Source organism: Acipenser ruthenus, chromosome 6 (assembly GCF_902713425.1).
Source record: "Acipenser ruthenus chromosome 6, fAciRut3.2 maternal haplotype, whole genome shotgun sequence".
Lineage (NCBI taxonomy): Eukaryota > Metazoa > Chordata > Actinopteri > Acipenseriformes > Acipenseridae > Acipenser > Acipenser ruthenus.
This window is the reverse complement of record NC_081194.1, coordinates 62,656,556-62,669,358: the sequence shown is the minus strand read 5'-3', so window position 1 is coordinate 62,669,358 and position 12,803 is coordinate 62,656,556. Positions and strand designations below refer to the sequence as shown.

The following is a 12,803-nucleotide window of genomic DNA, read 5'->3' as shown; positions in this document are numbered from 1 at the left end:
GTCCCTAGAACTGTGATCATAGTGCTGTTGTTTCTTATATCTAATACAACACTTCATTATCATTTAAAATAATGTTTATATAAAAAAAAACAAAAAAAATTTTAACCTGGAAAAACCCGACTGGCATATAAAAATGGAAAACCGATAAACACTGAAGTACCACAAAGTAGAAACTGAATTTTGCAAGCTCTAATTTATTCAAAAGGATGAACACCCGCTATGCAAGGGCTTTTGATTATACCAGCTACAGGGTATGATGACTGCTCTTATTTCCGCCCAAAGTAATCCTTTTGTATTTGTTTTGAACAGCGGCTATCAATTCCTTGAGTAAAAAAAAGAATGGAAAGTTTAATCACAGTACAATTTAACATTCAACATGAAAATTAGCATTTATTATGAATAAATAATACACAAATAAATGAATAGATAGATAAACTGGAATATGTAGAAGTTCAGATTTTCTATTTTATTGTTTTCTAAAGTATAAAATCTGTGTTTATTATAACTTAATGCACTTAAAAAGCTCATACCTTTATTTGTTTTAGAAAGCTCATACCTTGATTTGTTTTAAAAGCTCATCCCTTTGTTTTTAAAAGCTCATGCCTTTATTTGTTGTTTCAAAACGGATCCTGAACACTGGTTAAGTAAGAAGATTGACGGAACATTTTCAGATTAAAAAGTGTTTTACCATAATTGTAAGATTTCCACTTGGAAAGAAGAAACAGGCTTTTTGGATGTAACTTCTCAAATTAGAACCTCTGAATATAAACACTATAGAATGTGTTATATTTATATACAGTAAGTACTGTTATTGTTGTTTAATTGTGTATTTGTAAGAATGATTTGATCTACTATCTTTACTTTGGGTAGTCTAGATTCCTGTTTGTACAGCACCAAAGTAAAATTTCATAATCTGCAAAGCTATCCTTAAAGCTTTAGCAGGCATTGTCTGTGCCTGCAGCTAAAACTACCTTAGGTGTGCAAACAAGCTGAAGGCTATTGAAAAAGCAGAGCCGAGAAGACAACCATTCTTTAATCTAACCTCAAGATTCAGGCTCCATAAACTGGAACACCCCAATCCCGGCTGATCCATACTAATTACCGTATTTACTCAAATTAAATAGCCTCTGAATTCAAGTTACATCCCCAAATTCGAACACAAATAAGTCACATTTGACTTTTAATGAAAAAAAAAAACACAATAATTAATGGTTAACTTTATAATTTCCCTGTGCCAGCACAGAACCCTATATTAACGTACCTTAAAGCAGCAGCTCCCAACCCTGGTCCTGGGGACCCTGTGTCTGCTGGTTTTCACTCCAATTGAGCTCTCAATTACTTAACTAGACCATTAATCAATTGTTCATTTGATAATTTGCTTAATTAGACCTTCATAATTGTTTTCAGCTCTTAAACAGTGGCAAATTTCAAGTTAGCTATAACATTTTATAAGTAACCCTAACTTAAGAGCTGAAAACAATTAAAAAGGTCTAATTAAGCAAATTATCAATTCAATTAAGGGTCTAGTTATGTCCAAAAAGTGCAACGTAAATTTCAGTAAATAAGGTAAGGGATAGTGCCCATTGATGAACGCTCTACTGTGTGGTAGCTGACCACGACTGGAGTTATGTACAGTAAATCTAGACTGAAACTTACAGTAAAGCAGTTGCTGTGTTTATTCTGATCAACAATGGTACTCTGATAAAGTTATGCAGAATAGAAATTAACACGCCTTGTGTTCCATTACAGCCCTGGTTATTACTGTGTTACTTCAAGCCAGCATTAGTAATAACGTGTAACTGCTTTGCTGTAATTACGACTTATGTTATTATGGGTGGAGGTGAAGGTAGACAGAGACTTATGATTCATTTGCCAAACTAAGTCTAAAGTAGTGGGAATGGGGGGAAAAAAAAACAAAAAAATATTATTACTATATTATACAGCAAGTTCAGGGACTACGTGGACAAAGCCTAAATGGATCACAATAGTTTTCATTTTGTTGACTTCAGGCAATTCCACACGACAGGAAAATTACTTCTTTTTACTACATTTACAGTTTTTCTTCAGTCGTTGAAGTCTGAGTGATCTTTTGACAAATCTGTTTTAAAGGATAAATTTCAACTAGGAATTTAAATTGGGTAAATGTAATTTATTCTGCAGTATTTGTATTTTCTAAGAATGCAGGATTATTATCCAAGAACGTTAATAATAATGCATCGAACTGACAGCTAGCTGAAACACAATCCCTGGAAGAGCGAAGAGAGAAGCTGATATGTCATCCTACACATCCTGGACTTTAATACTGGGGTCTGACACATGAAACAGTGGGCCAATCTGTAGAGATCTTACAAGTCACACATGCGGGCTGCTCCAGGGGTTAGTAAAAGGTGGTGGTGGTGGTGGGGGGGGGGGGGGGGGGGGTTGGTTTATTTATTTGTTCTAAATTATGTTGTGTTTCTTATAATGCTGTAATACTGGAGAGAGTAACTAAAAACTGAATTCCACACACACTCACATAAAAGGAATATGCTGTGCATTTAAACATCAAATACAAGACGTCATCTCATGTGAGTGATTTAATTCTTTAAAAAAAAATGTATTGAACACAGAATCAGCTAATTGCCATCTCTATGAAATCCAAGTGTGTTTAAGGCATTAACAGTCTGCAGCACCATGATTTCCGAGCACTGCCAACATTGTACAAGTACCAACAAAACAAATGCGGTCATATAAAACTGCATGTTTAAATCCATATTAATGGTGATTCACAACATGTCAACACATGACTAGGCAAGAGGTGTAGCCTGGGATTGCTTATTATTTGTTTATAAATGTGTCCATGGCACATTACCTGGTTCCACTTGGTTTGAGCTGGAAATGTCTGTTTATGTAACCACTCTCCAGTAATGCATTCTCTGTGAAGACTCATATTTCAAACCCAATATGGCTGGGATGAGAGTTTTTCTTGTTTAGTTTTTTTAAACTGATTGAATGCTCTAGGAATTAGTTTGCGTATTAATATATCAGTTGTTTTATAATTGCATGGGAAACATATTCATTGTTTTGTATCGAGCGCTGTTGGTTTTGTCTGAATGTTTTGAGAAGAGTTGCCAGGACCTCCTGGTAGATCTGAAAAATGAACTGAATTGAACTTTGTTGTAAAATATATTACAGACCTTTTTGTGAAAATTTTTGGCTTCTGTCACAAATAATAATAATACAACATATGAACAAATATTAATCTATTTAGGGTAATTGCTTTGCTTTCCTGAAAATATCTATAAAGACTTTTTGTAAATATCTTGCTCAGTTGGTATAGTTATTAATGAACAGTTATTAGTACTACACCTATGAATACTGTTTCTAGCAATGCAATCAGGATATGTTTTATACAGCAGAACATAATTCCTGATTTGCAGCAACAACCACATTTTAAACAATGCCACTCATGATGATTCCAAAGTAACTAAAGTTTTTTTTTTCTGAATCAACGTCCACATGCAGGGGAATACCACAGAGGATGGAAACATAGTAAAAATGCCTCACTCTGCTCCACACATTACTGTACAAGTATTGTACAGGGCTCCCTTAATAAGATTTCCCCCTGATCCACTTTTATAGAATATTAACTGTAAATGATCAGTTTTATAGTTGTACTTTTTTTCTCTTATTTTCTGAATATTGATCGCAACCTGTAAAATGTCATGTAAGTGTCTTTTTTCATGTTTTTGATACTCTTCACAACTTACATTTATTTAATTAGTAATAAACCTTGGGGAAACCAGGGATACAGATACAGACAGTAATAAATGCTGTGACAGAGATCGAATGAGTCTTAGTGTTAGATCTCCCTCTCGACCTGTGAGGGCACGGTGCACGAGGAACAGAGTACCCTTAATGAAATGGCACGACAATTTATTCCGTAGGGTAGATGGAAGTCGGTCAGTTCGGAAAGGGGCGGAGCTATGGCACCCGAGCTCAGTGACCCAGACGGTAAGCGGCGTGGCATCCGAGGACTGGAGGAGCGGATGCGCTCGTTAACCTCGGGGTCATGGGCGAGGGTATAAATAGGGGGCATGGCTTGAGTGATCTCTTCCTTTGCATATGGTTAAATTAAATAACCGAGAAGGAGCCCGTCTTGTGAAAATAAACCGTGAGTGTTTCGTGTCTGTGTCCTAACACTGTGTGTCTTGTGTGTTGTTTCACTAAAGATTACTGAGCACGATCCGGAGCTGCAGCCGCAGGCCAGCGAGAAACCCGGACTTCACCACTCACCTTTTTCCACTACAGGAACTGTCTTTTGTTTGCACCATTAGCACTTGAATCACGCACTGTCTTTGTGTTTGTGTTTTGTGTGGGTGTCTGAACGGGACTTTTGGGGTTACGGGTCAAACCCGTGGATTACAAATAGAAGTGATACACGCCGCTGTATCACTTCCAGCACTATTATTTGCAGGTTTGCCTTAAGGCTCTGGACATTTATTAAATTAAATAAACACCCTTGCACCTGTACCAACGTTGTCCATGTGATTATTCTGCATTGCATTCACCTGCACGTCGTTACCACTTTGCCACAATGCTTTTAGCCATTTCTTTTTTTTAAAGCTACTTTCACATGATGACTTTTACTGTACTATGTATACGTGAAAGTCACTATTTTCAGCAATACATACTTTTACATGAGTGTAAATTCAGTTTCTATAGCTGCTGTCAGCATGCATTCCATTCAGGGCTAGAAATTAACTTTTAAAGGCAGTGGTGAGGATTTGCTACCTGCCTGGAAAGCACTTAGCAAAATGGTCTTATTCGGTAGCGGTTTATTCAGCTAATAATTACAGTATATATAAAAAATAATTTTAAAAAACAAAACATCTACCTACTGTTTTAAATAGACAGAATGTCCCAAAGTATCACATAGTAGGCCTATATTTAAATCTGAAAGTATTTATTGAAACCAACTTGTTCTCAACTAAGTAATGGAACTAATGCAATTCCTTATCAAAATGCAACCATATCTGTCATCCAAGCATTTGAAATGCCATCAGTACGGTTAACCAGGTTATGTTTCATTGGTGTAAATTTAAGTGGTATGAAAGTATCCTCTTATCTGTCTTCAGTTGTTTACTGAGATTTTGGTAACTAACAAATCATACACCTATAAAAGACAGCGATTTAAAAAAAAAAAAAAGTAATGTATGCCACATTATCGTTGAATCCTGCATTGTATGACCTTATAAATTATAAGGTTACAACCATAACCGAGCTCTTTTGAAAATTAAAGTTAATTCCATCACGGTACCGCTACATTTAAAAGATGCATGTAACATGTTATACTAAGTGGTTTGTTCATAAATATGGATGCTTGCACTCTGTCTTTTCACTGCATTTTAAATGCAGTACAAGTCTGAAGAAATTAACTAAGAAGTAGTAACAGAATAAAGGATGGGTTCATTTTATTAAACAGTGACATTAGTTAGTTATGTGTGTAAGTTATAGTTTGATGGTGCAATATATAACATTCTTTGTTACAGCAGACATTTCACTAGTTAAACAGGAGAAGTACGCAAGGTGGTGATAATCTATAATAAAAAGAAAAATAAATGAATGCACCTCAAAATTGTATTTGGTCTATTATTGGTACTGATAAAACAAGGAAGCTATTACTTGGATCATGGTAACGTTATAGCTAGCTATTTGCTCCTTTTTTTTCGTAGTCATAATTTTGATGAAGTAATAATTATCTACCTATTATGTGTTTATTTTTTAGCGTGGGTGAAACCAGGATTAACATTATAACAAAACATTATAACAAAACCGGAGCCGCCATTCTCCATGACAGATTAAATTTGTATTTTATAGGCATTCAGTACGTTTACATGACAAAGCGTTTTCTGAAAACTAATGTTTTCGGAAAACTGAATCAGATTTTCTTAAAACGTCACTTTTCTGTGTTTACATGATTAACGATAGAAAATCTAATTAGAATTAAACTTTATACATGGATTGAAGTTTTTGGAAAACGCAGGATATTTTCTCATGCAAGGTACTGCAGTAGCCTAAATACGATTTGAAAACCGGACATTTCTGCGACAGAACGGAGACCAATCCAATAATTCAAGTGCTTTATCGAAGTGTCAGGTCTTAAATTCAATGACTAAAATTGTAATGTTTTTAACAGTTATTTAATTTTACTTTTGGTCTTCAAAACAAACTTAATACCTTTTAAATTGTATCCATGTTGTTCTGTACTGTACTGTAGGTATTTGTACTCTACTGTCCAATCCAATTTGTATTGTGGGCCTTCATCTACAAATCGGGAAGCTCTATTAGCAATGCTTTCCCCTTTATGAAAGATACTAATAATGTACATGTTTAAAAAACTAATACCGGTAATTATGTACGTGTTCACTCAGGGTCGGTCATATAAGCTGCAGCGTAAGGTATCAGAAAAATGCTACTGCATAAAAAAAACAAAATGCTACCAAATATATGTTAACTTCAAGGCCTGATTCCATTATGATATCCATGCTCAGATTATAGGCCAGAGGGTCTGTAGTAGTGAGAGACTACTGTATAGGAAAAACTCAAATATGGCCTAACATCTAGCGCCACCACAAGAACCTTCCTTCTTGGCTGACTGAGTACAAGTAAGCAAAGACACTCTTTATAAAATACAAATTCCACTTCAGTCCCACTTACACTTTAATGTCAAGCAGAAGCCTTGTTGTTACAGCCTTATGTGGTAGTCGTGGCTTCTGTTGTGTTGTATTGCAAATCCCGATAAATATTCATCAATATCAATTAAATTTAAAAATAACCTTTTGTCAACATAATGAAAAACGTAGAACTCCATGCATTAATAGTGAGCCAGACGTGTCTCTTTGTCTTACAGGTATTGTAAGATTGGCTTGACTTGAAAGGAAAAGTTGCAAGCTATAAATGAGTTGTTCAACTAATTAAGCCTCTGCTAATAAAACTGTTTTGAAGTCTGCAGAGTCCATTTCCCATGTCTGGTCACCTTTCTTACCAGGCTGCAAACATAGCTTGAAAGGAAGCCTTGCTGTCTACATCCTCCCCTCTGATACAAGTACATACATACATTTTAGAGTTCTGCCAAGCTTCAATTCTTATGACCCCCCCGCACACACACAGGGAATGCTTAAGGTTATCAAGTCCCCAATCCTAAAAGAAAAAAATTGGAACGCACTGAACAAGGCAGACAAAATTGGAAAGCACTGAACTAGGCAGACAAAAAAAGAGGGACCGGCTGCCAAGAAATCAAACAATCTGATATTATTCAGATCTACCAAGATTTCACGGGAAAAAAACAAACAAAAAAAAAACAAAGCAAGAGACACAAAGAATACTTTCTCCTTCATCTAGCCAGACAGAAGGAGAAATAAAAAATATAAAAAATGCTTCAGCCCACACAATCAAGTCTTCAAAGAGAAACTTGGGATGGAGGCTTTTCTGCATGCAAGAGGCTGCAGGTTCACTGTCAGAGAACCTCACTGTTTTCTTCATGAATTTCCTTTGACGCGACCCAGACACACTGTTTTGGCTGATTCTTGCAGTGCTACTTATTATCAAGGGTGGCTCTGAAGTTCAGTTTTTTTGTATTTGTCACTGTTGTTTGTGTTAAAAATCTGTGCAATATGTATATTATATTCAACAAGGGTAGAAATATTTAAAATACAGGTAAAGCTGTATGCATTTGCTTGAATCCAAATGGTTTATGCATAGGACCTTGCCTTTTGTTTCACCAGATAGAAACGCTGTTCATGACACTCTGAAAAGACGATGCAATTTACCTGGCTGTGCACAGGTTTTCCTTTCCAGGTAAAATTGATAATCAGTAACCTAAAATAATACAACACACTGCATGCAAACAAAAGACGTCAAGTCTGTAGCACAGTATGTCAGACTGCACACTGACGTCACATATATGCAATATATAACTGTTTATCAGCCTACCATTAGGAGTTACCGCAGCAGAAAACATTTCCTTCAGTAAATCACCCAGGGTGTGTGTCTGCCCCTCTGCAGTGACTGGTCGAAACAGCTTCTGAATGAAAGGACGGTCGCTTGTCGTCTGTGTGAAGAAAAGAATGAGGCAATGCTAAGAGAGAAGACGGTTCAACTTTTTGGGGGTGATAAAGTAAATACTCAAAGCATACTGGAATTGTTTTAAGGAGTTACTCCTGACAATAAGCCAGTTGCAGATTTTAGACCTGATACGGTGGGGAGAGATACCAAACCCAATGGCAAGTTGTTGGTTACTTGCAAGTTAATTAAGGCTAAAATTAATGAGACACATATTCATACATTCTAATTTTGATCATGCTGGGCAATCAAACGTCCCCCACAAGTAATTTGAAAAATGTTGTGAAACAACTTTTCTTTATCTGAAGCAGGGAGATGGTTGGGGCAATTAGACCAAAGTAAACATGCACAAGAAATTGTTTACAGCATGTACCTTAGACATGGCTTGTTTTACCCCATTTTTACCTCATGAAAATCAAATGGAAGACAAGGCTGCAAGCTGACAGGACTGCATTACATTTGCCGATGGTTTTCACCCCCGACCATATATTATGATACGCAGGGGGATTCTCAGTAAGCAGTTTTTTTTGTTTTTTTTTAAATAAATTTAGTGTGCCCAATTATAATTTTTCCCCGATTTTCTCCCAATTTGGAATGCCCAATCGCGTTTCCCTTCACCGTAGCAATTCCCCACCTGGCTCAGAAGACCCAAAGGTTCAGTGGGCGTCCTCTGATCCCATGACCAAGCCAGCTTCCTTTTTCACCCAAGAACTTGAGAGTGGATGTCAGCGAGCTAGCGACCTCTGGAGGACAAAGGCCAGCCCTGCAGGTGTCTGCTCTGAGCTCACTGGGCGCCTGGCCAGCAGGGTTCACTGTAGAGCGATGAGACGAAACAGTCCCTGCCGGCTTTACCTCCCTAACAGCCAATGTGACGCTCCCTTTGGAGTCCCCAGAGAAGACTGGCCTACTTCACACAGTCAGGATGTGAACCTGCGCTGTATGACTCACCCTGCGCACCACACAGCTGCGCTTCTACCAGGTGAGCCACTTGCAGACCCTTCAGTTACCAGTTTTTTTTTACACTGTTTATTCTCCTTACTTGACAGCAGCACATATTTAAATTAAAATGTTTGCATCAAAATGTCTCCCTGGAGTTCGAAAACACTATCGTCTTCAGAGGTGCATTTGATTCCCAGCAAGACCACATTAGAAACAATATTTTAAGCCCCTCCTCTGCATACCGCTTGACTGTACAGTACATGAATCATGATAGGCACTGAAAAACAAAAACACTTTTCACAGCAGTGGGCTTTGTGTGATGAGTGTGGGAGAAAGTGTGGGTTACATTTTATATTGCTTATAAGTCAAGTACTGCATTTTAACTGTTTAGGACCCAGAATTCCCTTCCTCAAAGAGGTTAACATATTTCTTAATATAATTTCTCAGGCACTAGGGCAATGCACCATGTCCCATAATGATCTTTCAAAAACAATTACTCACTGATCTAAGAAAAAACTACTCATTGATCAACACTGACAGAATTTGTTAACTAAAATAAATGCTTAATCTGTCTTTTATAATGCAATGACTCAAAATAAAGCAAAACCTCTTTCTTAAAGACCCTTTTGTAATGGGGGATGAGAATGACAACCATCTAAAATGCTCCTAAATTAAATTATTTTGAAGACTTCAGCATAAAAATTATTTTCCCCCTTACATGAACAATTACACTGGTAGCACAAGATAAACCGCTCATTTCACAGACCTCGAATAGCACTGGTTTTGGACTAATTTACCTAAATTAACATTGAATAGTCCAAGATTAACACAAATCTGGGTCTGTGAAACTAGTCAAAAATTTTTAACAGTAAATAAAAACTCTCAAACATACTGTCACACGTAATCATTTAGACCGCCATAAAAACCTGGCTGGTTCATACTAAATGTAACGGTAAAGATCTAGGGCTTAATTTTAACTATTTAAAAATTGCTATTCTATGATTCGAACAGTGTTTCAGATTTCATTTACAACCAATTCTCAAACTTATTTTTGTTCATATTTGTCCTCTGCAGTTATGAAGATATTACATTTGATGCAATGAGCTCAGACCGTGCATATACACTTTATAAATACAGTAAATAAATGTATACATATGACACATTAATTAGATTCAGGGGTGTCTGTTATGAAATCCTGAAGAAATATAGTGTAATTCGTTAATCGTGGCTATACTCTGATGTAGCTGTGTGTCCACTTTCCCACATTTGGATACTTTTTTTTTTTTAAACTGTTTCCTTCTTACGTATGAGGCTGCTGCGTGATAATCATTTCTTAAAATAAGATCCACCACAAGATTACAGAAATTCAGGAAGTGTATTTTTGTCTCACAAAGATGGTGTTTTTTCCCCTGGAATTTTTTATAAGCTGAAGCCCTGCACATATAGAGTGTTTTTGTTTAGTAAATAAAGTTTGTTGACTTTGGGGAAAAAAAGGTTTTGTTAAATATGGCAGGGCTGGGGTTAGAATCCCCTCCTTGTTAAAACATGTGTAATGTGGCCAGGGGCTAATTATGATCAATTAGATCTGGCCACATAGTAAAAAAAAAAAGGCGCTGGAAAGCCTGGGGGATCGGCTACAAATCCTTACGACTCTGTGTATAAACTAGGGTGGGAAAACCTTTTGGTTCGCATTACTGTGTGTATACTGGGATAATTAAATATAGATATAGTTTAGGGGATTTTTCCTTTACCAGTATCACGGATGAAAGTGGCCAATGACCATTTTGATTGAAACTCCGAGGGCAAAACCAATCTTTTGGCCGGGAGCCCATCTAGGCCCCACAAAGCTCTGAGCCATTTTAGACCACTTTCAGAAGCAAATTTGAACTTGACTGTAGAAAAAGAAATTTTATCAGATGGATCAGCCTGATAAATCTCGCATGAGGCTAGTTAACAAACACAGTTTTTGAAATGTTACTCATTAAAACTTTTACATGTATGCCCATTTCACATAATATTAATTTTATAAAACTTGCAAAAATAATACACAATCTCTGCTTAACTCAACCGGATGTAGTAAATACAGAGTTCTGATACAAATTTCAAGGACTTCTCAAGGACCATTTTCAAAGACCTAATGTAAGGAGTTTGACAATGTTCAATGTTTATAACTAATAACCAAGTGCAAAAATAAAGCTTTTGCATTAACAATTTATTTAACTGTATAATAACAAAAATCTCAATTATACTCACTTTTCAAGTAAAGATAAGCTGTGGACCAGTAAATGTTCTTATTCAGTAACACAAGTCAGTTTTGGTATCGATAGGAGAGTGTTTCATTCTAAAAGCAGTACAACAATTCAGTGTTTTAATCAATGTCAGAAGCAATGGTCAAATAATTTTGTGTCTCATTCATAGGTGTTGAACCTGCTAACTTCCTTATTTAAAAATAAATAAATAAATAAATAAATAAATAAATAAATAAATAAAAAGTCTGGTTCTGTCTTGCCTTTTATCAATGGATTAATTTAATTAATAGAGAATAATAACAAACTAAACTCACAACTACCTAGCCTATACTTCATTAATAATTTTTTGTAGTCTCCACAAACTGCCCAACATCTTCTGTTGCAGTCACACCGCTGCTAACGTTAGCTGTTGTAAATAGTGCAGTGTGGACTATGGGTGAAACCACTGCTTCTGTAAGGTGCATTTTATCGTGTGTTTTTATTTTGATCAATGTCAGACTTCTGGCATCTTCTGAATGACTTTAATTTTTTTTTTTTTAATATATGTTTTAAACCATTTAAAGGCAAAACCATAACCAAACATACAATAATAGTGTGGATACACTGAGCAAAAAAAAAAAAAGGATCAAAATATATAGTTTGCCTCCCCTGTGCACTATGGGTAAGGCACCTATGGTCTCAATCAAGTTACAGTTCAACAGGAGGGGGAAAAAAAAAAAAAAACTCTGAAAGGTCACAAATTTGTGTGAAAACAGCTTTCCAGGAGAAAAAAAATATATATATAACCCCCCTTCTGCCCTGATTGTTTTGCATTTCTACACGAATCATAGGAATGGACCTGGGAGAGGCAATTTTGATGGAATTCCATCTACAGACGGAAAACTTTCATCCATGCAGTATAGAGCGAGATGTGTCCGTGTAAAGGGGCCTACAAGCGAATGTGTAGTACGACATACCACTCCACGCCAAAAAAAAATAAAACAGCTATATTTAATACGAACCATTCACACTGCAGTTTGTGAAAAAAATAGGATTGGTGTCTATTTTGTCATGTGACAACTAGGGCATTGAGCAATCAGAGAACAGCTTCAATGCACGTGATCCACCAGGGTTAAGCAGTATCCAAAATGAAGGAGAAAAAATACCCACAGCTTTATGACTAAGGTCATCACAATTATAAACACTTAAGAGATGTACAGTAAATGGAAGTCCATTTCAAAGGAATTAGACATGTCTGGTATGTATAATATATTGCCATGTATGTTGAAATAACGTCACAGAAGACATTGAATTGTTATTGAATTGTAGTTTTCTAGTATTTCTAACTAAATGTTTAATAAAAAAAAAAGAATAAAGAAACTCAGCAAAATTTCGAACACGCTGGGATGTTTTCAGACAACACAGTTCTTATGAGAGTGCGCTGTGCAATGGTACAGTAGGTGTCGCTGTGATAGTAAGTAGCGAGCTATGAATGAAACAAAATCCAACAGTATTCAATATCAGTCAATCAAT

The 12,803-nt window shown here is 36.2% G+C and overlaps 1 protein-coding gene across 2 annotated transcripts in view; it reads right to left on the bottom strand.

Moving 5' to 3' along the window:
• Positions 1 to 12,803, bottom strand: part of LOC117410566 (autophagy protein 5) — a 63,698-nt gene that overhangs the window by 13,251 nt on the left and 37,644 nt on the right. The window contains exon 7 of one of the 2 annotated variants that reach the window (XM_034017192.3): positions 7,975 to 8,092. The exons of the other annotated variant lie outside the window; for it this stretch is intronic. Within the exon in view, the coding sequence (XP_033873083.3) occupies positions 7,975 to 8,092 (118 nt within the window). The remainder of the gene's footprint in view (positions 1 to 7,974; positions 8,093 to 12,803) is intronic. 2 annotated transcript variants of the gene reach the window in all.